At 46.5% G+C, this 26,678-nt stretch overlaps 1 protein-coding gene and 1 pseudogene across 4 annotated transcripts in view; both read left to right on the top strand.

The window, feature by feature from the left end:
* The window catches only part of ITGB5 (integrin subunit beta 5), a 118,367-nt gene that overhangs the window by 11,734 nt on the left and 79,955 nt on the right, over nucleotides 1-26,678 (top strand). For all 4 annotated transcript variants that reach the window (XM_040621350.1, XM_040621349.1, XM_040621348.1 and 1 more), the window contains exons 3-4: nucleotides 13,938-14,142; nucleotides 23,643-23,892. In XM_040621350.1, the coding sequence (XP_040477284.1) occupies nucleotides 13,938-14,142; nucleotides 23,643-23,892 (455 nt within the window). The remainder of the gene's footprint in view (nucleotides 1-13,937; nucleotides 14,143-23,642; nucleotides 23,893-26,678) is intronic.
* LOC121100412 lies at nucleotides 10,327-12,398 on the top strand (annotated as a pseudogene).

Below are 26,678 nucleotides of genomic sequence, written 5' to 3'. Positions count from 1 at the left end.
TATTTTTAATGTTTTTTATTATATTATGTTAGTCACCATACAGTACATCCCCGGTTTCCCATGTAAAGTTCGATGATTCATTAGTTGCGTATAACACCCAGTGCACCATGCAATACGTGCCCCCCTTACTACCCATCACCGGCCTATCCCATTCCCCCACCCCCCTCCCCTCTGAGGCCCTCAGTTTGTTTCTCAGAGTCCATAGTCTCTCATGTTTCATTCCCCCTTCTGATTACCCCCCCTTTCTTTATCCCTTTCTTCCCCTACCGATCTTCCTAGTTCTTATGCTCCATAGATGAGAGAAATCATATGATAATTGTCTTTCTCTGCTTGACTTATTTCACTTAGCATTATCTCCTCCAGTGCCGTCCATGTTGCAGCAAATGTTGAGAATTCATCCTTTCTGATAGCTGAGTAATATTCCATTGTATATATGGACCACAGCTTCTTAATCCAGTCATCTGTTGAAGGGCATCTCGGTTCCTTCCACGCTTTGGCTATTGTGGACAATGCTGCTATGAACATTGGGGTGCATATGGCCCTTCTCTTCACTATGTCTGTATCTTTGGGGTAAATACCCAGTAGTGCAATGGCTGGATCATAGGGTAGCTCAATTTTTAACTTTTTAAGGGACCTCCACACTGTTTTCCAGAGTGGCTGTACCAACTTGCATTCCCACCAACAATGTAGGAGGGATCCCCTTTCTCCACATCCTCTCCAACAATTGTTGTTTCTTGCCTTGTCTATTTTTGCCATTCTAACTGGCGTAAGGTGGTATCTCTGTGTGGTTTTGATTTGAATTTCCCTGATGGCTAATGATTTTGAACATTTTTTCATGTGTCTGTTAGCCATTTGTATGTCTTCATTGGAAAAGTGTCTGTTCATATCTTCTGCCCATTTTTTGATTTGTTTATTTGTTTCTCGTGTGTTGAGTTTGAGAAGTTCTTTGTAGATCTTGGATACCAGTCCTTTATCTGTAGTGTCATTTGCAAATATCTTCTCCCATTTCGTGGGCTGCCTCTTAGTTTTTTTGACTGTTTCCTTGGCTGTGCAGAAGCTTTTTATCTTGATGAAGTCCCACAAGTTCATTTTATCTTTTGTTTCTCTTGCCTTTGGAGATGAGTCATGAAAAATGTTGCTGTGGCCGATGTCGTATAGTTGCTGCCTATGTTCTCCTCTAAGGTTTTGATGGATTCCTGTCTCACATCGAGGTCTTTCATCCATTTGGAGTTTATTTTTGTGTATGGTGTGAGAGAGTGGTCAAGTTTCATTCTTTTGCATGTAGCTGTCCAATTTTCCCAGCACCATTTATTGAAGAGACTGTCTTTTTTCCACCGGATGTTTTTTCCTGCTTTATCAAATATTAGTTGCCCAAAGAGCCGAGGGTCCATTTCTGGGCTCTCTATTCTGTTCCATTGGTCTATGTGTCTGTTTTTGTGCCAGTACCATGCTGTCTTTGTGATCACAGCTTTGTAGTACAGCTCAAAATCCGGCATTGTGATGCCCCCAGCTTCGTTTTTCCTTTTCAACAGTTCCTTGGAGATTCGGGGCCTTTTCTGGTTCCATACAAATTTAAGGACTATTTGTTCCAGTTCTTTGAAAAATGTCCTCGGTATTTTGATCGGGATAGCATTGAAAGTGTAGATTGCTCTGGGTAGCATGGACATTTTAACTGTGTTAATTCTTCCGATCCATGAGCATTGAATATTTTCCCATCTTTTTGTGTCTTCCTCAATGTCTTTCAAGAGTGATTTATAGTTTCTAGAATATAGGTCCTTTACGTCTCTGGTTAAGTTAATTCCAAGGTAACGTATGGTTTTTGGTGCTATTGTAAATGGGATGGATTCCCTAATTTCTCTTTCTTCGGTCTCGTTATTCGTGTATAGAAATGCAACTGATTTCTGAGCATTGATTTTGTATCCCGCCACGTTACTGAATTGCTCTATAACTTCTAATAGTTTGGGAGTGGCTTCTTTTGGGTTTTCCATATAGAGTATCATGTCATCTGCAAAGAGAGACATTTTGACTTCTTCTTTGCCAATTTGAATACCTTTGATCCCTTTTTGTCGTCTGATTGCTGTTGCAAGGACTTCTAGTACTATGTTGAATAATAGTGGCGAGAGTGGGCATCCTTGTCGAGTTCCTGATCTTAAGGGAAAGGCTTCCAGCTTTTCCCCATTGAGAATAATATTTGCAGTAGGCTTTTCATAGATGGCTTTTATGAGATTGAGAAATGTACCTTCTATTCCTACACTCTGAAGGGTTTTAATCAGGAAAGGATGCTGTATTTTGTCAAATGCTTTTTCGGCATCGATTGAGAGGATCATATGGTTCCTGAGTCTTTTCTTGTTGATATGATGTATCACGCTGATTGATTTGCGAATATTGAACCACGCTTGCATCCCAGGTATGAATCCCACTTGATCGTGATGGATAATCCTTTTAATGTACTGTTGGATTCTATTAGCAAGTATCTTGTTGAGGATTTTGGCGTCCATATTCATTAGGGAAATCGGTCTGTAATTCTCCTTTTTGAGGGGGTCTTTGCCTGGTTTGGGGATCAAGGTAATATTGGCCTCATAGAATGAGTTTGGTAGCTTTCCTTCTGTTTCTATTTTTTGAAATAGCTTTAGGAGAATAGGTATTATTTCTTCTTTGAATGTTTGGTAGAATTCCCCAGGAAAACCGTCCGGGCCTGGAGTTTTGTTATTTGGAAGGTTGTTTATCACTGACTCAATTTCTTCATAATTAATTGGCCTGTTTAAGGAATCAATTTCTTCCGGTTTCAATCTTGGTAGTTTATAGGTTTCCAGGAAGGATTCCATCTCTTCCAGATTGCTTAGTTTATTGGCATATAGCTGTTGATAAAAATTTCTAATAATCCTTCCAATTTCAATGGTGTTCGTCGTGACCTCTCCTTTTTCATTCATAATTTTAATAATCTGGGTCCTTTCTCTTTTCTTTTGGATAAGTCTTGCCAGTGGTCTGTCAATTTTATTGATTCTCTCAAAGAACCAGCTTCTAGTCCTGTTGATCTGCTCTACTGTACTTCTGGTTTCTGCTTGATTGATTTCAGCTCTAATTTTGGTCAACTGCTTCCTCGTGCGTGGATTAGGCCTGTCCCTCTGTTGCTGTTCCAGCTTCTTGAGGTGAGAATATAAAAACTGCATTTTAGATTTTTCTATTCTTTTGAGTGAGGCTTGGATGGCTATGTATTTCCCCCTTAGGACTGCCTTTGCAGTATCCCATAGGTTTTGGACTGTTGTATTTTCATTCTCATTGGTCTCCATAAATTGTTTAATTTGATTTTTGATTTCCTGGTTTATCGAGTCATTCCTGAGCAGGATGGTTCTTAGTCTCCAAGTGTTTGAGTTTCTTCCAAATTTTTCCTTGTGGTTGAGTTCCAATTTCAGAGCGTTGTGGTCTGAGAATATGCAGGGGATAATTTCAATCTTTTGGTATCGGTTGAGACCTGTTTTGTGTCCCAGAACATGGTCTATTCTTGAGAATGTTCCATGGGCATTAGAATAGAATGAGTATTCTTTGGTTCTGGGGTGTAGTGTTCTATATATATCTATGAGGTCCAACTCGTCGAGTATGGCATTCAAAGCCTTTGATTCTTTGCTTAGTTTTTGCCAGGGTGTTCTGTCTATTTCTGAGAGTGGAGTGTTGAGGTCCCCTACTATTAATGTATTTTTATTTATATGTCTCTTTATTCTGGTTAAGAGTTGGCTTGTGTATCTTGCTGCTCCCCTGTTGGGGGCATATATATTTATAATTGTCATATCCACTTGTTGAATACTTCCCTTAAGAATAATATAGTGCCCTTCTGCATCTCTAACTATAGTCTGTAGTTTAAAATCCAATTTATCTGATATGAGAATTGCTACCCCAGCTTTCTTTTGAGGTCCATTTGCGTGAAAGATGGTACTCCATCCCCTTACTCTCAGTCTGAATGCATCTTTGGGTTCGAAATGAGTCTCTTGTAGACAGCAAATGGATGGGTCATTTCTTTTTATCCAATCTGCAACCCTGTGGAGTTTTATGGGATGGTTCAAACCATTTACATTAAGACTGATTACTGAGAGATATGATTTTAATGTTGCCATGTTGCCAGTAAAGTCTTTGTTTGTATTGGCTGTGACTTTCTGTTCTGTATCACTCTTGGGGCCTTTTTACTTTTATAGAACCCCCCTAATATCTCCTGTAGGGCTGGTTTCGTGGTTACGAAATTGGTTAGTGACTGGCGATTCTGGAACGTCTTTATTTCTCCATCAATTCTGAATGACAGCCTTGCTGGATAAAGGATCCTTGGCTGCATGTTTTTCTCTGAAAGAGCTTTAAAAATGCCCCCCCAACCCTTTCTCTCATTCCAGGTCTGTGTAGACAGGTCTGACGTAATTCTGATACTTTTGCCTTGGTACGTGAGAAATTTCTTTGCCCTGGCCGCTTTCAATACTGTATCCTTGGATCTAATATTTGCGAATTGCACTATGACGTGACGTGGCGTAGGTTTGTCGTGGTTGAGCTTGGGAGGGGTCCTCTCTGCCTCTTGGACACGAATGTTTGTTTCCCTTGCTAGATTAGGGAAGTTTTCAGCTACAATTTGTTCAAATATCTCTTCTAGACCTCTGTTTTTCTCCACCCCCTCGGGGATGCCGATGATTCTGATATTGGAACGTTTCATTGAGTCAATGATCTCCCGTAATCTACATTCCTGTGCGTGGATTTTTTTGAGTCCAGATTCTATTTTAGTTTTTTCTTCTACTAACCCATCCTCCAATTCGCTGATTCGTTCTTCTGCCTCATTCACCCTGGCCGTCAGAGCCTCTAGTTTTGCCTGCATTTGGCTCATAGAATTTTTAATTTCTGCCAAATTTGCTCTCATTTCTGCCCTGAGAGATTCTATATTCTCATTAACATTTTCGTTAATACTTTTTTCAAGTCTACACATCATCTTGACCATTGTTACTCTGAATTCCATTTCTGGTAATTTGGTTATATCCATATCCGTTATTTCTGTGGCAGAGGCCACTGACTCACTGTCTTTTCTTTGCTGGGGGGATTTCTCCTTCTCGTCATTCTGATGAGGAGAGAGTGCGGGGTTTTCCAGAGCCCAAATTATTGACTGGGACCCAGGCCGTGCGCCCTTGTTTTATAGGGACCTTGGGGATATGGGCTTCTTGATTTTTCAGCCTGCCTTCTGTGTTCTGGGGAAGGGGCCTGCTGCGCCGATACTCAGGCAACCCTGTTTGGGTAGAGTCTCCGTGTTCCCTGCGAGGGGGGATGGGGATGGGCACACTGTGAGCCGATGTTTCCAGGCTTTTGTTCTCTGGCGGCTTTCCCTGGCGGTCTGCTGTGCCTCTTCTGAGAGTCAGAGCAGCAGTGGCCGAATCTCAGCCTCTGTCTCAGAACAGAGGGATCGCAGACCGTTCTCCACTGATGTTCTGGCCACTTTAACTCTGTTACTGTTGGTGCTGCTCAGCCCTGCAGCGTCCCGGGATGTGCGCCCCACACCCGGCGTCCCAGCCCTCACTTCCAGGGCCGGCGCGTCTCTGTCCTTTGTGTTTCTAACACCGCCAGCCGCCCCCGCGCGCTCCCGGATCTCCGGGTCTCAGTCTGGATCCCGTGAGCGCACTGGAGCTCCGTTTCAGTCTGGTCGCGTGCGTTCCCCGGCTCACGGTCACAGTCTGTTTTCTCGCGGGTGTCAGTCCGCGAGTCTGTCTGCTCCCCCGTGCAGGTGGCTACCGCTTCCCAGCGCCCGAACGCGGCGGCTCCCTCCCCCTTCCGTTTATCTTCCGATATCTGTGCGCGGTTTCACGGCTCCCCGCTTTGTACCTCAGTACTCAGCGCTGGAGATGTTCATTTGTAGAGATCCAGATGTATCTTCCTGCGTCTCAGGCTGATTCCGTGGATGTTCAGGCTGGTCTGGTACCTATCCAACTCGACTCAGGGGACCAGCTGAAAAAGTGGTCCCCTACTCCTCCGCCATCTTCCGGGTCACTTTTTGAAATTGTTGTTAGAACCGCAAGGCACAAACCCTCCTTGTGTGACTACACTGTTAAGTTTTTTTTGTTTTTTTTAAGTTTTATTTATTTATTTTAGAGATAGAGTATGCAAGAGAGAGGAGCAGAGGGAGAAGGACAAGCAGAATTCCCACTGAGCAGGGAGCCTGACATGGGGCTCGATCCCAGGACCCTGAAATCACGACCTGAGCTGAAGTCAGATGCTTAACTGACTGAGCCACCCAGGCGCCCCGAGAAAAGCAAAGTTTAAATCTCAGTTTTGCCATGCTTTACTCCCAGTTTCTTGATGTGTCAAATGATAGTGACGATGGCCCCCATCCAGCATTCTTGGGAGTATAAGATGAGACGAGTGCATGAGAAGGCTTTTGGATGGGATGCTAATGGGCAGAATGAGTGTCATCCAGCACACCGCTGCTGTCATCCATGGTATCTTCTAGTAAATGGAAGCAGTGGGATCTGCAGGCCAGGGTCAGTCGTCTACTTGAAGTGTCTTCCTTTCTTGTGCTAGTACTTCCCCGAGTCTGATGTGCTAATATTGATAGTGAATGACATGATGATCTCCAGGAGCCTTGCATCGTCCCAGCCCACACGTGGGTTCCCTCTCTAGTCTGCTGGGTTCTCTGGGCTTCGATGAGCCTCAGTCTTGGCTGCAGAACTTCCTGTGATGTCTGCGAGGGAATGCAGCTGTCCATTTCCCTGGGGCGAGCTGCCTCCGGGGCCTGAGTGTCTTTCGGGGAGCTGCGTTTGGACAGTTCAGGCATGGTTTCTGATCGGCCTCTGCCCTCTAGCCAGATAGTGAATGTGGCCGAGTGCCTTCCTCACCATATGTCCTAGGAGGAAGGTTGCCAAGAGCATATGATGTGCAGGTACATTGAGGGCTGGTGCCTCGTGGACAGTGAGGGAGGGCCAGGTTCCTAACCAGTGTGTTCGTGTGGATTCCGATCTGCCCACCTGTCGTTGCCGCACACCAGCACAGAGTAATCGCAGAACGTTTTCCATCGGGACTCCCCTGCTCTCGGTCTCACCGTGCTTGCTTATTTTACTTGAGGTGAGGTGGGGAGCCTTACTCTGCATTTCACATTCATTGTAACCTCATTCCACCTCCTCTTCCCAGTCTGCCCTCCCGTTCCTGTGTTCTCACACAGGTATTGAATCTGAGTCTGCCCGTGTCCGGCTCCCACTCAGCACTTCTTGCTGGTTCTCTACTCCCTTCTGCTGCTCTGCTGCGTGGCCTTTTTTTTTCTTTTTTAAAGATTTTATTTTGGGGGCACCTGGGTGGCTCAGTTGGTTGAGCATCCAACTCTTTTTTTTTTTTTAAAGATTTTATTTATGTATTTGAGAGAGAAAGCACGAGTGAGAGCAGAAGCAGGGGGAGCAGCAGAGAAAGAGGGAGAAGCAGACTGCCCGCTGAGCAGGGAGCCCAATGTGGGGCTTGATCCCAGGACCCTGAGATCATGACCTGAGATGAAGGCAGCTGCTTAACCTACTGAGCCACCCAGGTGCCCCGAGCATCCGACTCTTGATTTCATTTTGGGTCCTGATCTCAGGGTCCTGGGATTGAGCCTCGCGTTGGGCTGCGCACTCAGCACAGAGCCTGCTTGGGTTTGTCTCTCCCTCTCCCTCCACCCCTCACCCTGTGCTTGCTTGCTCTCTCTCTCTAGTAAATAAATAAATCTTTTAAAAAAATTAAGAAAAATAAAAAGATTTTAGAGTTGCCAGACTCTCTGGTACTCTGAGACCTGGAGTGTGGGAGGCTGCCTGTCTTTTCCTGCCCTTACTTGTTCCTGCTGTACACCTCAGCCCCTGTCCCTAATTTATTCTTTGTGACACCCCCTTGACCCCTGCTTCTCAACCAGCATGAGCACTTTTGGTGCTGTTTGTACCGCACAGGATAAAACACACAACAAATTCCGGCAGCATATTATCCATTTTGTCTGTCATTTTTTTCCAAGTGGACATCTGCCCCTGATCTAAGATTGTAAGCTTCACAGCCCAGCTAGCTGTGAGAGGAATTTGCAGGGCAGAGCGGTGTGTGCTACCTGGCAAGGCCCGGGGCAGCCCGCCTCGTTCCCACTCACACTTTCTTGCTGACCACCCAGTCACGGCACTATTCCTACATGCGAGGAGAACCAGGAGACCGGATGTAGCTGTGTGCCCAGGAAGGCAGGAAGCATAGGGTTTGTGCTGGAAGCAGGGAGGCCAGTGTGGCTTGCAAGAGGACGGTGGTTTGGGAGAAGTGGGCAAGGCTGAAGGGCCCAGACTCCGTGTGAGGATAGAAAGCAGAGTTGGTGGGAGCGGAAAAGGAGACAAAGACAGGCTAGGACATTGCACACGGGGCTGGGGAAGGGGGAGGCTGTCGGGCAAGATGGTGAGACACCTTGAGGTACTGCGGCCACAGCCAGAACAGGCTGCTGAGAAACCAGAGGGAGAAGGACCAGGGAGGCAAGGTCACTGGCCTGTGGCGTATGGATGGAAATGGGGTTGGAATGGAAGAAGACTGGGGAAGTGTGGGCTGGGGTGAAGGGTCTTTTGCCTTGGAGGTAGACATGGAGATGCAGAAATGAAAGTGTGAATGATCAGTAGGGCTGGAGGCAGGAAGAAGGAGACTGTTTAGAGGCAGGGAAGCAAGACGGTGTTAGAGGTTAATTGGACACTTAGGTAGTCAGGGCCAAGGTCCCCAGCAAGAAAGCAAAATAGCCGGGACAGCCAAGATGAAACCACACTAGCATCCTGTTTTACAGCTTAGACAAGACCACAATAGCATCCTGTAATGTGCCGAGTGGACTTCCGGGGGAAATTATGGTGGCCAGGGCATCGAGGAGACATTGCCTGCATTCTCCTTTGAGCTGGAAGGAAATGAAGAAAAAAATGAGCATTCACTCCAGCTCACAATAAAATACAGATGCTTTGAGAGAAAATCTCTTTCTGGTCATGAAAGGACTAATCGTGGCCTATTGTCGATGCTTCTTAAATATGTGTTCAGTGACTTGAACGAGCCGCCTGAACGCCGACAGAGGGATTTCTCCGTCCCCAGGCGGAGGGGAGCGTGGTGCTCCCTCGCAGATTGCAGATTCCGGTTTGCAGGCTTACCTTCTCCCCTGCTCCTGCCCTGCCCCCGGGGAGAGGCCCGCCTCGGAGCACAGTCAGCTCCCCGCCCGTGCCCACCTCTCTGCCAGGCTCTCTGCCTGTTCACCCGTTTGTTTCTTCCGTCTTCATCGCAGAAATTGGGGCTGTTTGCCTCCTTTCTTGCTGGGGTTCCTCTTCTCCGACCCTTGCTGTTTCAGAAACAAACACGAATCCGTCCTTCCCCCAAAACCAACACCCGCATCTTTTTAGAGTTTAAACCTTTAGCAAGAGTAGAGGCAGGGTGCCGCGCGGATGCCGTCACGACGGTGTGGCCCACTCAGACAGACGTGAACGAACCCCGCCACGCTGGCCGGGCTGCGAGCGCTGGCTTTCGCTGCTCGCAGAAAATGTCCAGGGAGCTGGGTGTGACAATGTTACAACCAACAGCCGCGCTCATCCTATCCTCCACGTCACAGGTGGCGGAGGGAGGAAAGGGGAGCAAGTCACAACTTGCGAAGGCCAATGTTGTAACAAATTAGAAGGGATCTACATTTGGAACACTTCCCTTGTCTTTTTCATATCACCACCGAGTGACCGAAAGCCATAAAAGATGCTTCAAGTTCCTGTTCCCATTCTGTTGCTTCTCTTGGAAGTTTGCCTGTAATGCTGTTTCCTTTTATGCGTCCCGGGAGGGTTGGTGGATGCATTTCCGGAGACCACGGTCACATGCTTCCTCCATGAGCTGACACTCCTTCCCGCTCCGAGCATCGGGGCGCCCGCACGTGGTTGCGCTCTGCCCCATTAGCGGCCCTTCCTGAAACTACTTTCCATGTTTCCATGTTGAGATGAGGTCCCCGTCTCCTTCCATACCTGTTTTTCTGCATAAAAGAGAATATTTATCCTGCAGGTTTGATAGGTGGCAGGAAGAGCTCTGCCTTGGGGGCAGCAAAGAAATACTAAATTCAGAGGGATGGAATCTGTGGACCCGGGGTTAGTTTCCTGCTGCAGAATTCAGCCGTGGCCATTGCTGAGATGGAACGGAGGCCATGCAAAGAGCGCAGGGGTCCAGGCAGCTGAAGCCGGGTGAACTTGGGTTTCTTGGATGCACTTAGGCATGAACTTTGGCCTGTGGGCCTCTGATTTCTCACCCATAGAGAGCAGGGGGTGGCCCCAGGTGATGCATCCAGAGTCCCCTCCCCTTGGAACTTGCTGTCTTCTGGCACCTGGATGAGGGGCCAGGCGTCAGGTGTCTGGCATCTGAAGAACGATCTAGAGAACAGCTCAGGAGCAGAGGAGAAGCACTTGGTCTTGTGGGGTCAGCACTCCCAGCTGGGCCTGCAGCGCTGTCTGTCCTATTCTTGGGCAGCAAGAAATTCATTGTGGCTCTTTTCAGACTCTGTGCCAGGTGGACCTTCAGCTACGTGGGAATCCCACCGCTGAGGCAGCTGCCTTACTCTCAAAAAGTGCTTCACACCTGCCAAGCCCAGAAGTGCCTCAAGGGGTGTCTTTGAGGCCTCAGAGTCCCTGGACAATGACAGGATTCAGTATATATGTAAAGATGTCTCAAAAGCTGTTGAACACATCAGTGAAACCACTGTGCCCGCCCCAGGTAACAGGACACTGACGTTTGTGAAATAGGAGGAGGTTGACAAACTGATGATAGGGATGGATGGCGCTGAGACTAAATATAAATTTGGTACAGGTGCCGCAGTAGGGTGTCCCTTGCTGTGTGTGCAGCTGGAGCAGCTCAGAAGGGGGCTCCCTGTGTTGTCCCATTGCCAACTTAATTGGCACTTCTGAAGTCACCGTGTGCGTTGCAGTTTGTTGGTTTGTTTTACAGTAGTCTCTATGGCCCACATGGGGCTTGAACTCACCACCCTGGATCAAGTCCAGTGCTCTACTGACTCAGCCAGCCAGGCGCCCCACGAGTTGCAGTTTTAACGTGGTCGTTGGTAGTTCTCACAGGCAACCCGGTGACAGTATGAAGGTTGATGGCCCTCCCTCGCCTTGTGCAGCAAACTTCCGGGAAGCTGTGTGCATTGGAGTGGAGGTTTACCACAACCTCGGAGAATATTATTAAGGAGAAATAAGCCGCTACCAGTGAGGGGAATGAAGAGAGCCTTGCTCCTAATATCCTGGAGATTAAAGAAGCCTCAGAGCCTCTAGCCTCAGTTGGGAAAGCCAGACACACAGATACAGTTGTCATTGGCTTGGGTGTGGCTATCTCTGAGTTCTTCAGGTCTGGGAAGAATGACCTGGACCTTAAGTCTCCTGGTGATCTTAGCAGGTACTTCTTCCCGGCCAGCAGGTGGCCCTGCACAAGTTCTCCATCAAGGACTGGTAGCATCTGTCAAAAGCCCCTTTGAGCAGGATGACTGGGAAGCTTGGGTGAAGTTCACTGCTAGTGTAGGTGTCCGGGCAGGAGGGCATGATCTCGATGACCAAGCTGAAATGAATTGCCAAGGCTATGGATTAGGAATCATGCAACTCCCTCCTGCTTAGAGTGAAGCAGGTTGGCACTGTAACCTAGTCTATTCCAGAATGCAGACTGCTCCAGACCAATGGGAGGAATGTCAGGGGTTCCCATCACTCTGGGGAGACTGAGGATGCTTTCATTGCCAACCTGGTGGCAGAGTTTTGCACTGGACTGCTCAAGACAGAGTACCTTGAGGGGCGCCTGGGTGGCTCAGTCGTTAAGCGTCTGCCTTTGGCTCAGGGCGTGATCCCGGAGTCCTGGGATTGAGCCCCACATCAGGCTCCTCCGCCGGGAGCCTGCTTCTTCCTCTCCCGCTCCCCCTGCCTGTGTTCCCTCTCTCGCTGGCTGTCTCTCTCTCTGTCAAATAAATAAATAAAATCTTAAAAAAAAAAAAAGACGGTGTATCTTGACAGAACTGGGCCACGTACAACCAGCTCGTAAGAATTGGAGGAGCTGGCAGCAAGGCCCAGAATGCCAGATTCCAGCAAGAAGTTCAGAAATTTTCACCGAGGAGGCTCTGAGCAGATAAGCCCCTGAGCCCTTCCAGCTCTGAACAGCCAGTTAGACCTTGCTGCGGATGGCTCAGGACAGCAGACCGCTACTGCAGGGCCCTCGGGAGGGTACCTCTCCTTTCCCCCATCTCTGTGCTTGTTGACTGCTGTATTCGAATTTCTATATCAGAGCCAAGCTTGGCCATTTGGAACCCAGTTTGGAAAGCCTAGCTTTGAAATCTTGTATAATTTCAAGGATAATCATTTTAAGCCAGAACAATTATTTTCTCACCTGCTCCACAAATGTCTGGAGCCACTCAGACTTAACGGTACCCTCCCTGAGTTTGACAGGCAAGATCTCCAGGGGCTCAATGTACACACACACACACACACACACACACACACACACACACAAAGTTCAATTATAAAATAAACAAACAACAACAACAACAAAAATCACAGAGGCCCAGAACAATACATCTGGTTTCACTTATATAAAAACACTGCAAATTCTTCTTGACACTTCCTGGTGTTGAATCTTGGGAAGGCTCGAACGGGCATTGGCTAGCCCTGGGGCATCCTAGCCCACTGCGAAGGGCGAGTCCTCCGAGTCCCTGTGCTTCTGCCAGCAGTCTGGCTCCTAACACAGCGGGGAGGACACTTCACTCAGCTGAGGCTTTCTGGCAAAATGTTACAGAGGGGAGAGGGAGAGATTAGCATCGTAGCTCCCCCAGCCATCAGGAGGGTGGTCTGGGCCAGCACTGGCATCCAGCCAGCCGGTGGAGGCGATCTAATTTTCTACATCCATCAGTGAGAGCGTGTTCAGAGAGCACCCTGAATTTGCTTTGCTGTTAAAAATTCCCTTACTGGAAAACGATCAATTCTTACGAAGTACCATATTTTATAATAGAGTATATTATTTCATTTTAAAGTGAATGGCCTAAATTCCTGGTGCCCCAGATAAGGTTGGGTCATCCTGATACCTAGCCTTCTCCTAAATCCAGCTTAAGAAAGATTTTTCTTATCAATGTGGCTTTATAGTTCAAACAATAGTAAAGATAATAAGGGGAAAATGTAATTTTAGTCCCTTTACACTAATGCCTCAACTATCTTTATTTTTAAATTTTTTGTTTTGAATGCAGATACAGTTTTATTTTCTGGTTTTTTTTTTTTCTTAGTAGGTTTTGAACTTTCTTTTCAGTCTTCATTTTGAATGACTATATCATCTATGGAGGTGATATACCATGTTTTTCTTATGGTTGAGGGATTTAGGTTTACAAGTTTATAAGATCATGCTATTCTAAATAACACTGCAGTATGTATCTTACAGAGTTTCTCTTTTCTTTCCTTTGAGTTCTTGTGATAAATTCCTGGGACTGGACCACTGGGTCAAAGGATACAATGTTTATTGCCCTGTTGCCTTACAGAATGGTTGTGTAACGTGTAGTGCCTGCAAGTTAACTCTTGATTGACTGAATGATGACTACTTGTCTACTTATATAGTATCTTTAAAACATTTTTAGTTGTGCAGCTGACCATTTCAGTTACTTTCTTCCAACTAATTGTGTAGACAGGCACCCCCCCCCCCGCCTTTTTTTAAGGAGAATTTTGATCATTAAAGTAACAACGAAACCAAATATTTTTATTTTGCATTTACAGTTTACAAAGCGTTTTCGTATCCAGCACCTTAATTAACCCTCATCATCCTTAGTGGGGCATTTGGGGTGCGTGTTGTCATTTTCACCACTTTCAGACAACGGAAATGGAGTGCGGAGCATTTCAGGTGCTTGCACCAGATGCTCCTGGGTCCACACCCCGAGGTGCTCTGGAAAGACAACCTGACCGCTCTCTGCCCTCTTCCTTTGTTGCTGCACCTAGGACTTTGGCAGCCTGCGCTCCCTCACCTCCCGGTGTGACTTGAAGGCAAACCTGGCCAGAAACGGCTGTGGGGGCGAGTTTGAGAGCCCGGCCAGCAGCATCCAGGTCCTGCGGAGCCTGCCTCTCAGCAGCAAGGGCTCCAGTCCTGCCGGTTCTGACGTCATTCAGATGACGCCGCAGAAGATCGCCCTGACCCTGCGGCCAGGTGAGTGCCCTGGGGAGGGGACGGGTTAATCGTGGGAAGGTGAGCCCGGGCAAGCAGAGGCAGCAGAGGGAAGGGACAAGGCGTGGCCCAGGCCCCAGGAAGCAGAGTACAAGGCCCCTGTGCACAGATAGCTATCTTTGCTATTTGTTTAATCGAGGTAAAATATATGTAACATAAAATTTAGCATTTTAACCATTTTAAGTTATATACAATGTTATTAAATACATTCACCATGTCTAACTATTGCCACCAACCATCTCCAAAACTTTTTCATTATCCCAACCTGAAACTCTGTGCCCACTAAACGCTCATTCCTTTTTTTTTTTTTTTTAAAGATTTGTTGGTTTATTTGAGAGAGAGAGAGAGAGAGAGAGAGAGCACGCGCGCACGCACGCGCATGTGCTCTCTGGAGCAGGGGGAGGGGCAGAGGGAGAGGGAGAGAAGCAGACTCCCTGCTGGGCAGGAGCTGCGTGACCCTGAGATCCAGAGGCTAGGCTTAAAGGACTGAGCCGCCAGGTGTCCCTAGACCCTAGTTCTTGATTCTACCCCCACCGTCGTCCCTGGCAGCCGCCGTTCTACTTTCTGTCTTGATGAGTTTGACTACTTGAGGTGCCCCATGTAAGGGACTCATACAGTACTTATACTTTTGTGTCAGGCTTCTTTTACTTAGAACATGTCCACAAGGTTCATCCATGTTGCCGCATGTGTCAGAATTTGCTTCCTTTTTGAGGCTAAATAAAACTCCATTGTGTGTGTATACTGCATTTTGTTGGTCCATCCATCCATCAGTGGACACTTGAGTTGCTGCCACTTTTTGGCTATTATGAATAATGTGATTGCATTTTATGGGAGGACACTGCTAGGTTAACTCCCTAGTTAACGCAAGTTTCTCAGGAAAGTGCTGCTTCCACGAAAATGTGTTTTTCCTTATCAGCAAATTCCATTTCAGTCCATGGCATTCGGAAGGGACAAACTTTTAGAGTAGTTATTTTATGACCCTAGAGTCCCTGCAAGCCCTAGAGTTGATTGTGATATGAGGAAACTAACAGATTTTGTGTACTTACTATGTGCTAAATACCTGGCTCACCCTAAGGTAGCTAAGACCATTTTACACACGAGGAGCGACCTGCTCAGGGTCTGCCAGTTAGAAATGGTGACTCTGATTCCACCCCAGGTCTCTGCGACTGCGGAACTCCTGGCTTTTTCTAGTTTACCACTTTTAAAATATAATATTCTACCTATTAGAATTGTTGTGATGTCAAAAAGGGGATATGTATGTGTTTCAATTAGATAGCATCACAGTTTGAGAGCAGGTAGCTTATTTCTAAATTCCTTTGATATTTAGCCTTTTCTTCTATCACATTGCCTAAGAAACCATTGGCAGTAACTACTTCCAGACAGTTTATTTAGACTTCAGGGCTGCTGGAGCCAGTGGCAAGATCGTGGATGTGGCTGGCCATCATGGGTTCTAGCGCTGGCTCAGTCCCTAGCTTGGAGGGCCTGGGCTGGTTACCCCACCGCTTAGCATCATCTCAAGGTCTTTGTCACCTGCATTCCTCACAGCCACGTTCAGAAGCTTAAATGAGACTTCGTGTATGTACACTTTAAAAAGTTAAAATTACCATTATTTTCGAAGAGTAGTGGCCAAAGATGCAGATTCTGGAGTCTGCGAGGTCTAGGCTTGGAGAGCGACGCTCAGTGTCTCAGAGTTGGTTTAGCCCAGCGCTGCCATCGTAAGCACTTAGTAATGCTTGCTGGGGCTGTCATCATATATTTAAAAATGTTTTATTCTGCCTATTGAATTGTCTCGGAAATAAAAAACAGAAGGAGGGGTATTCGGCCCTGCTAGATAGAGAGACACAAGCTCCAAGGTCGGCAGGGATTAGCGCGGGGATTTGCTATTTTTACACGTCACCACTGTGAGTGACACTTAGCCTTTCTGTTTGGAGAGCTACCACGCTGAGAGAGAGAAGGAAGGGAGCCCTTGCAAAGCTGTGTGACCGGTAGAGAGGAGTCAGCTGAGCCTCTATGTGCACAGCTACTTGCTCATGTCCTCTGGGTTCAGATAACTCATCTCCGTCTGTGGAGACAGGCCCAGGTCAGGGGCTGTGACCTAGAAGGGGATGTGGGAGTTGTGGCAGACGATTAAGATACTGGAACATTGTGTGGGATAAGAGTAGCTATCAATTAAGTGAATGATGTATCTTCTTTTATATTTAATTACAGCATAACAGTCACTTAAAGGAAATTATTGAGAAAGCATCCACTTTCATGCGATGTTGTTTTCATTTTTGCCAGACCCTGTCTCTATTCACATGTTCATAATTTTCATACACTTCTAATGTATAATCATGCACTGTCTTTACTTAATAATTAACAAAGACCAAAATTCATACCGCCAACCAAGTTTATAGTTTCAGTCATCATCAGGGGAGGTTTTTAACTTCTCTTTTGGGAACTCCTCATTTAGAATCGCTCTCAGAGCCGCTGGTTTTCTAGCAAACATATTCGTTCATGGTGGCAAATCCTGTTCTTTAGGGTGGATCTCGTGTAGGAAAGAGCTGGAGGTGACACAGTCAGAGATGCCACAGTGTTAATTCTGCTTAAAATCAGAATGAAGCTGTGCCTGTGAGACAGAGAGACTGTTGTTTGATTCGATTTACCAACTGGCTTTTTAAACAGCCCCCAACGAGGAGTTAAGGACGTGATTTGAGTGAAGGCAGCCTCCTCGGGCAAAGTTCTCTTGGCGTTACATGTATGCAAATACTGATTTATGCATAAAACCCTTGTGTGTTCAATTAGGGAAGAAGAAAATCAGTCTTATTTTGATTTGCTTGTGGTTGTTGTTAGAAAGAGCTCTGAGTCATCATGTATATGAGAAATGTTTTATTTTGCCTATTGAATTGTCTTGAAAATAAGAAACAAAAAAAGGGTGTAAGTGGCTCTGTTGGACAGAGAGGCACAAACTGCTGGATTGCCAGGGATTAGTGCTGGGATTAGTTGAAGTTGCTAATTTTATAAGTCATGGCATAGTCCTATCTCCTACTAAGCATTATGATATGGTTTCTGGTATTGGAAATAAAATGGAAAGCACGATCCTGTTTTTATACAAAATCATGATATGGGTGCTGTGTGTGAGCTCTCTGTTTGCGTGGAATGTGTGGTGATGGAGAGCCCATTTCTGGGAGGTCAAGGTGATGGAGATGTTCGCTGCCCAGTTAAAATACACCCAAACTATGAGGATGTTTGTAAAGCTGAACACTTGGAGGAGATCTGATAAAAATAGGAATTCCTAAACGTCTAGAGTCTTGTGAATATGTTTGTCAAATATAGAAACACCTGAAGCCAGTGAAGCCTCTTAAAATCTTGAAAATTTTAATATTTTTAAAGAGACAAACCCCAGATATTTATTTGGGGGAAGGAGAGAATGTTATGTTGCAGTTAGCAGCGTTCAGTTTACCACATGCATAGTTAACCTCAAGGTAATCACCCCCGACTCTGCAGAAGGCTTTCAGATCTAGTGGTTGGTTTTTCCATTATTTATTTTTAGAAATTCTTTTTTGTGTCCTCCCTTGCCCTGCTCCCCCATACCTCATGATAGATATTTGTTGAGTGAAATGTAACACTTTGCCAGCCTTATACTAGCCTAATCAAAGACAAGTCTCAGCATAACATAAGTGATACTTCAGGAAAGCAAAGTTATTGTTCCAGAACAAGCCTGGGGGAAAAAAAAGAAAAATTTCCCTCTAAGCAGAACTTTTTGTTTTGGTTTTCTTTCTTTTCTTCTCTTCTTTTTTAAAATTAAGATGGGATTCACATACCGTAGAAGTCACCATTTTACTTTTAAAAAAATTTTTTTAAAATAATTTTGTTTCTTAATTTTTATAAAGTTTATTTTTTTAGTGATCTCTGCTCCCAATGTGGGGCTCAAACTCCTGACCCCAAAATCAAGAGTTACATGCTCTTCTGACTGAGCCAGCCAGGTGCCCCAAGTCACCACTTTGAAGTATATAATTCAGTGGTTTGCAATATATTTGCAACATTGTGCAACCATCACCATTGTCTCATTCCAGAACATTTTCCTGACATCAAAAAGAAACCTTGTATGCATTAACAGTCACTCCTTATCTTTTCCCTTCCGCCACATTTAGCCCTAGGCAACCACTAATGTACTTTCTATTTCTGTGGTTGTGCTTATTCTCAACATTGTATATAAATCATATGATATGTGGCTTTGTATGTCTGGCTTCTTTCTCTTTGCAAAATATCTTCAGTATTCAAGACTGCCTTCCTTTTTATGGCCAAATAATATTCCTTTGTGTATGTATGGATATGGCACATGTTTGCTGATGAATATTGGGGCTGTTTTCACTTTGGAGCAATCATGACTCATGCTACTGTGAACATTCATGCACAAGTTTTTGTGTGGACATGTGTTTTCAATAACCTTGGGGATATAACTAGGAGTAGAATTGTTGGGTCATATGGTAATTCTATGTTTAACTTTTTGAGGAACTGCCAAACTTTAAGCAGGGTTTTGTATAAACACAGGATCGTGTTTTCCATTTTGTTTCCAGTCCTGGAAACTGTATGTCAGGAAAACAATCTTAAAAAATTCTTAACAAAGGATATAAACTTTAGAATAAAGCTTATTGAAATGGTAACTGAAAGGCTCGGGGTGGTTTTGAAGCTCTGGGGCAGTTAGAAAGGGTTTACTTAAGTCATTAATTTTCCTCGAGCCTTTAGCTCATTGACTAGTAGTTTTGTTTTTTTCATATTAAGAGTTTTATTTTGAAATAATTGTAGGCTCACAAGAAGTTGCAAAAGTAATAGTGTTCTTGAATACCCTTCCCAGCTTTCCCTGATAATGTTACATAACCAAAGTGCATTACTAAAACCAGGAAATTGACATTGCTACAGAACTAGTAACTAATCTAAAGGATTGGTTTGCTTTTGGGATGGGTTTCCTGCCAGCCTTGTCTGTGCTGCTTTTTATCCCTCTCCTCTGAGGTTCTACTTCCGAGGTGCCAGTTACCTGACTTAGGTATTGCTTCTGCCATGCAGACTAACAGAGTACATACTGTATTAAAAGGTCTAAGAAAGACTTGATGGTAGATGGACAAGAGGTTGGCTGACATAGAGTGTTTGTACCTTCCCCCCAGCACTTACAGATTGAAATCCTAACCCCCCAGTGTGATGGTATCAGGAGGTGTAGGGTCTTTGGGAGGTGATTAGGTCATGAGGGTGGAGCTCTCATGAATGGGATTAGTGCTGTGAATTTTCAAAAGACCCCAGGGAGCACCCTTGTCCCTTCTGCCATGTGAGGTCACAGCAAGAAGTCCGCAGTCTACAACCCAGAAGAGGGTTCTCACCAGAACTCAACCATGCTTGCACCCTGATCTTGGACTTACTTAGAGCCTTCAGGACCATGAGAGAGAACTTTCTGTTGCTTATAAACCCCCAGTCTAGGGGTACTTGTTAACTAAGATCGGGTTAATTTCAAGGAAACTAGGAATGCCAGCCCCTAATGCTTGGGGCAGACTCTGGTGGAGGCCAATCATATTTTCACATGGTTTCTTCCTTGGTTCCATCCATCAAGAGTCAGAATTCTGGAGTGAGGAGTGAGGTGCAGTATGGCACACCAGCCTTGTGTGCCATAGACCAGGGAGGGAGTTCTTTGGTTCTAGGTCTGGATTTGATCCTGGGATTCTAATTACCTTCTGCTACAGTGAACAGAAGAGCTAGATGATAGTCCTAGGGTGTGCACTTGGGCCCTAATTCCCTGTTAAGCTGAGGTCCTGTTTGTAATATAGCTGATTTTAATGTGTCCCTTCTTTCAATATTTGGCACAGAAGGGTAATTCTGAGGAATCAAAAACTACTTATATTCATTTGGGGATGGCAAGAGTCTTTTTTGATTGGAATACTACTTTGTCTGAACATTTGAACAAAAATCAGTCTTAAAAATACCAGAATTCTTGGTGGAATTTGCTCCTTCACTCTCTCTTCTATCTATCTATCTATCTATCTATCTATCTATCTATCTATCTACACACATATACACACACATATATATATATATATGATTTGTTTATTTGAGAGGGGGAGGGGCAGAGGGAGAAGGAGAGAATCCTCAAGGAGACTCTTCCGCTGAGCCCAGAGCTCCATGCGGGGCTCCATCTCATGACCTTGAGATCATGACCTGAGTCCAACCTCCTGAGCCATCCGGGCGCCCTGACTCTTTCTCTTCACTTCCAGTTGAAGGGAGGGCAGAGAGAAAACAGAACTCTCATAATACGTTTCAGGTGGTTGGTTGAGTAGGAGGAGGAGGACCTACACTCAGGAGCTGAGTAAGCAGTAGTAACTCTGCGCCAAGTACCATGCCACAGGCATGTGGGCTGGGATGGCGTCACCAGAAGCAGGTGCTGACTGAGCACTGACGGTGAAGGCGAGAGGGGCTCTGCTCTTTGCTGGACACATGGAGGTGACATGTCTCAGGTGGTGCAGGACTGCGGCTGGATGTGCTGCCGGAGTGTGTCTAAGTGTGTGTGGTTCTGGAAGTGTGTCCGAAGATGGAAGGTGGGCCCCAGACTTTCTCCCGGCACGCAGTGACCGCCTCTCCCTTGGTCTGCTGACCTTGCCGGTAGAGGGACTGGTGCACCGCTGCTTAACTCCCACACGTAGCACTCACGCTGAGAATGGGTCCCCAGGAATGTCGGTCCCTCCAAAACCTGCTGACAGAACATTCCGATATTGCCAAGGCCCCCCGAGGAGTTTGTAGCATTTAAAATCAGGTACAGCTGAGGCAGCAGTAAGCCCTCATTCTGAACGCTAATGGTACTCTTTCTTACACCCTTCCCTTTTTGGAAAACTGGGAGAAATACTTGTTTCACATTTGCAGCCCCCGAATGGGGAGGGGTATGTGTGCTTTTCCAGTGACCAGTTTCTCTTAGAATTTGATGCCAAGAGTTTTCTCACTTCACAGTAGATACCTGCTTAGGACCCACAGACTTGTATGTCACATCTTGGTTCCCTTTCTGCCTTCATGTCTGGAAAGTGTGGAGTTAAATTTAATGCCCAAGGCTATAGCCGTTCACACTCAAGTTTCTGGCAGAATTTTCTGTCTCCCTTTTTATCCCTACAGGAAATTGCTTTAATAACTGACTTCTGGGGGACCCCAGGTGGAAGTTTTCCTCCTGTAGAGGCATTTGTGTGGTGTTAGGGTACATTGTCTCCTTTGATCCCCACAGTAATTAACATCCTCCCATCTAGAAGCTGAGCAGCGAACTTAGGGGGGCCTGAAGTCTCCCGGGTTCTTGGTGACAAGGTCTAGATTCCAACCCAGCTCTCATTCTCCAAGCCTGATACCCTCTTCCCTCCCAGAGGTTCCTCCCCAAGTCCAAGCCCGTTCCCGACTTTCCAGGTCCTCAAGTGCTCATTAGCGCATTACTCATAGTCCACAAAGGTGGATTCCGGATAAAAGAAGATGTAGTTGGGAACTTTGGGGGAAAAGCACAGATGACAGAAAATGTAGAAGCCTCTGCAAAGAGATCGTGGGATTGGACAGAGCAGACGTGATCTCAGGCTCCGCCCATTGGTGGGAGGTCTGTGGTCTGCCCACGCAAAGACCAAGGAGGCACTCCCCTCCCCCAGTCTCTCCCGGCTCCTGCCCTTTCCCCACGTGATGTGTCATCCAGGGCTGGGAGGGCCTCAGTGCTGGGACCTGCTCTGTCTGCCTGATGGGAACCAGAGGCAGACTTTGCAGCCGTCCAGAATCCATTCTGGAAGAAATCTCCAGCATTCCTCTGCTTGAGTCAGATTCTGATGGTTTTTAAAAATAGGCTCCTATCAACAGGCAACCCAAACTACGTCAGTCTCGAGGAAGCTAGAACAGTACACGCAAAGACAAGTCCAGGGAAGCAGGCCTGGTGGTGTCACTCAGGCAACAAATAGTAATTATAATAATTATACTTCATTGATGCAGGCCTTTGCTGCTTACAAAACACGGCTGTCCACATGACTGCTTCATGGCCTTAGTCCATGCTGTGCTGCTATTTCCATTGTACAGCCGAGGACACCGCGCCTCAGGCCGCTCCCCTGGTCAAGGGACAGAGCTGGAACTTGGACTGAAACCATTTGATCTTCTGAATCTCTGTGGTCTAGTTAATGCAGCATGCCTTGTCTGGGGTGGGAGGAGGAGAGGGAGCACACGGGATTGGGGTCCCTATCCTGCAAGTTCAAGAAGGCTTCTGCTTGCTGCTTGTCAGCTTGAGGTGAGAGATGGGCTTCCCTGGCAGGTGAGTGCCGGCAGACCGGGCGTGGACCCGCTGGGTAGGAGAGGCCAACTTCACTGTTGCACGTCTGGACACACAGCGTGTCTGACCAGATTTCACATGTGTATACAGCTCTCCTGCCCAGAGAGTTTACGGACTTCTTGGTGCCTCTGAAAAAACGACTAAGCTCAAGGGCAGATGGAATTACCTGGTATGACTGTTCTTGAAGTTGGCTCTAAACGATGTGTTTTTAGAGCCTAGGAAATGATTTAGGATCATTGTCTTGGCATGAGTCCTCGGGTTGTTGCGCCGACCTGGGCCTGTTTGTAAACCTGGGAGCTGACACAGCAGAGGCCACGCCTCCCAGGCACTGGCTTTCCTCTTCATTTCTTTCCCTCTGAATTAATTCCTCCTTCTCCTCTGTCTCTGACTCTTATTGTGGAACCCAAATTATTTTCTCTTCTTGTAGCTGGTAGACAAATCTGGTAATTTTTTTTTCTTTTTCTCTTTTCCCCACTTCATTTTGATGATGCTAAAATTTGGAATCTGTCTACCTGTATTTATACATATAATTTCTGATGATAATGATTTGTGTCTGTGATATCCCAAAATGTCAAATATGCCCAAGAGCTAATTACTATTGTCTGTAAGTGGCTAGGGACATAGAAAAAGGTGACATGTGGCAGAAGCATGAGTATTTTTGCCCTTTGGAGGTATGTTAAGTAACCGTGTGTCCCCAATCCCCTTGCCTTGTACCTCTCTCTTCCCACCTCACTTCATAGTCACTCATGCCCGGACCTCCTTTAGTTTATTCCCTCTTTTCTATTTCACTCACACCTTTACAGTCTCCTCCAATTCGGCCGCTCCTTTCTCTGAAGTCGGTGTGTGGTTGGTGGGCGATTGTCACCTAATCTGTGTCCATGGAATTGTCCGGTTCATTGTACAGCAACTGCCCTTTTTGCTGACAAAACAGAACACCACTGAGGAGACCAGTTGTTAAAGAGTTTCCTAAAAATCCTGAGCCAAGTATTTGGAAGGAGAGCCTAGAACTTCCCCCTCCGAGCTGTGTTCTCTTCAGTTACTCCACATCCAGTAAAAATATTTCTTCCAAGAGGCATGTAGTCACTAAAGAAAAGTAAGAGGGGACCAGCTTTGAAAGTGAAATCCATGCCTTCAGCCCCCAGCAAGTTGGATGACCTCTAATGTGCACGGCCTCTCGTTGGCACAGGTGACAAGACGACTTTCCAGCTGCAGGTTCGACAGGTGGAGGATTATCCTGTGGACCTGTACTACCTGATGGACCTCTCCCTGTCCATGAAGGATGACTTGGACAACATCCGGAACCTGGGCACCAAGCTCGCTGAAGAGATGAGGAAGCTCACCAGCAACTTCCGGTTGGGGTTCGGGTCTTTTGTAGACAAGAACATCTCCCCTTTCTCCTACACAGCGCCGAGGTACCAGACCAATCCATGCATCGGGTGAGTGACCAGTCGTCCTTCTGCTGGGTATTTAAGGGTGGGAGAACGGAGTAGCAGGAAAACTTAGCCCAAAGAAAGGACTAGGGAAGGCATATTTGGGGGCAGTGAGGGAACAGACTTCGGCGTTCAAACTGACTGACTATGACCCAGTTCTGTCCCACCCCCTCTGTGTGGAGACGTGAACTGTTGCAAGGCTGTAGGAAGGTGTAATGATCATAGCCCATTTGTTTTCCTGCCTGTCTGTCACAGCACTGTTTTCTACGTGAAGACAATGCTCTCGAGAAGTGAACACCCAGGCGTTCAGGCCGGGAGCAGGAGAACAATGGAAACTTTCCTCTTGCTTGGCGTGACTGAGGTGCTTGGGGATAAGCGAATTATTTGTTGTTTATGTAAATATAACTTACCTTGACAAAATGAAATGGAAATCCTGTGTTTTAAAGGTATGACTTTTTTTCCAACTTGCACTGGAAAATATTTGACAGATTATCAGAGAGCAGGAATTTCTAACTGCCACCATAAACAAATCCAAAGTACGTCACGGTGGGAGTTTATTTCCTGGGGCGCCGGGGGGGGGGGGCTCAGTCGGTTAAGCATCTGCCTTCGGCTCAGGTCAAGGTCTCAGGTTGAGCCTCACATCGGGCTCCCTGCTCAGAGGGGAATCTGTTTCTCTTTCTCCCTCTGCAGCTCCCCCTGCTCGTGCACACACGCTCTTTCTCTGTCAAATAAATATAATCTTAAAAAAAAAAAAGTGTTTTCTGCTTACCTAGATCCAGATGGGTCTCCTGGTCAGTGGACACCTCTCTTCCAAGCAGGGACTCGGGGACCCAGGCTCTGTCCACCCTGTACTTCTTCATCTGCCACATGTGATTTTTAAGGTCACTGTGTCTGGATGATTGCTCATAGGTGGAGCTTATGGGCCAGGGCTGAGTGGCTTTTGCCCCTTCTGTTCCTGCATTTTATCAGACAGAACGGAATTCTAACAAGGAGGCTGGAAACTAGGTTAGCTGCGCTCAGAAGAAGAGGAAGCAGGATCAGCGAATAGGACTCTGCCATCGTGTATTTGTGTGTGGGGGGTGGAGGGTCATGGCCTCCAACTCCCCTACGGCATCCTCTACAGAGCTGGTTTGTTTCTAGTCTTGCAATTGTTCCCATGAAATGTCAGGATGATGTGGGATATGACAATGAGTGGTCACTTCCAGCTCGTTCTTTCGCATCCCCACATTCAACTTCAGTCAGGCTTTGGGATGTAAGGCCCCAGCATAGTTACTAGACAAGAAGCAGCTAAGACTTAGGTTCTTACCAAGTGTCAGGCACCGCACGAAATGCTTTGCACCATATGGATTATCTCACGTAAATCTCATGACAGTCTTTTGAGGTCTCTGTGGCAGATGTGAGCCCCACTCTGCAGATGAGGAAACTGTCACTTCGAATAAACAGCCAAGCCGAGATTACACAACTAGTAAGGGGTGAACTTGGGGCAAGAGTGAAGACAAACGTCTTCAGAGTCTGCATTCCTAGTAATACAGTGCTTGCTTTTCCCCATCTGAATCCCATGACAACACGGATGCTTTACCTGAGTCCAATCCGAAGGCTAATACCCATTCCCAACACCCCCCCGAGGTGCTTGCCTGAGGGCAGTGGTGGGCAATGCCGCTGTAACAGTCCCCAAATCTCAGTGGCTCGGCACCATCTGGGTTTATTTCTTGCTTGTATAAAATCTGGTGAGGGTTGAGCTGCTTTCCGTGGCAGCTCTCCGTCATGCCCTTCTACCTTATGGTGGCAGTTTCGATTCTTGGGTTACTTGGCCTCCCCCAGGGAGGAAGAGAGCTGTTCCTAAGCCCCTGAAGCTGCCCAGCTCCCCGGCTCATCTTCAGCATTCTCAACGGCTCCCAGCCCTGCGTCGGGCTGGGTGGTCAGGACGTGGTGGTGTTTATGCTGGTAATGGATGTTCTCTTTAATCTTTCCGGATCTTCTGTGCACTCTCCTTCAGGCTCCCTCAGCTCTTCCCTTAGATCTTTCCTTAGGGCTTGGGAACTGACACAGTGGTGGGAAAATCAATAAATAAGAAAAAGGTTTAAATACAAAAGCGAGTCTTAAGTTCCTTAACTGCAAAGAGGCCTAGGTGTCATCATGAGCTGGTCTAGCTTCCTCCTGGCCCCAGGTGGCTGCTGGTGTTACTAGTCCAGTTCTGTGTCCAAGGCCACTTTAGCCGAGTCTCAGTACCAAATGTCCTCTTGTTGGAGTTTTGCTTCTTATCAGGTGCAACAGCGCCTTAACCAAAACTTTTTGGGGGGTACCTGGGTGGTTAAGTGTCTGCCTTCTGCTCAGGTCTTGATCCCAGGGTCCTAGGATTGTGTCCCCCATCGGGCTCCTTGCTCAATAGGAAGTCTGTTTCTCCCTCTGCCTGCTGCTCCCCCTGCTTGTGCTCTCTCTCTGTCAAATAAATAAAATCTTTAAACAAAACAAAACACCAAAACTTTTTTCAGTTCATCAAGAATAGTGATTCTGTTTGCTGCTTTTTTACCTCTGCTCTCTGGGCCCTGTCTGCAGATGGACAGGGTGTGTCTCCACGGTCATTTTCCAGCGACCCTCCATTCACTGTGAGATATGCTAGCTTGGAAGCCTGGAGAGGATGAAGGACTGGCTCTGGGAATTCAGCATTCGAATATTCAAGGTTATTACACGCCGCTTTTCCAGAGTCCTTCTCCGAGCCCTAGAAGGCAGAACCAACTGAAGACCGTGAAGGTCTTCACCGCAAGCACACGCGTGCTGAAAGACTCGCAAGA

This window comes from Ursus maritimus, unplaced genomic scaffold (assembly GCF_017311325.1).
Source record: "Ursus maritimus isolate PB19 unplaced genomic scaffold, ASM1731132v1 scaffold_4, whole genome shotgun sequence".
Lineage (NCBI taxonomy): Eukaryota > Metazoa > Chordata > Mammalia > Carnivora > Ursidae > Ursus > Ursus maritimus.
The sequence above is the reverse complement of the archived record's forward strand: the minus strand, read 5'-3'. Positions and strand labels throughout refer to the sequence as shown.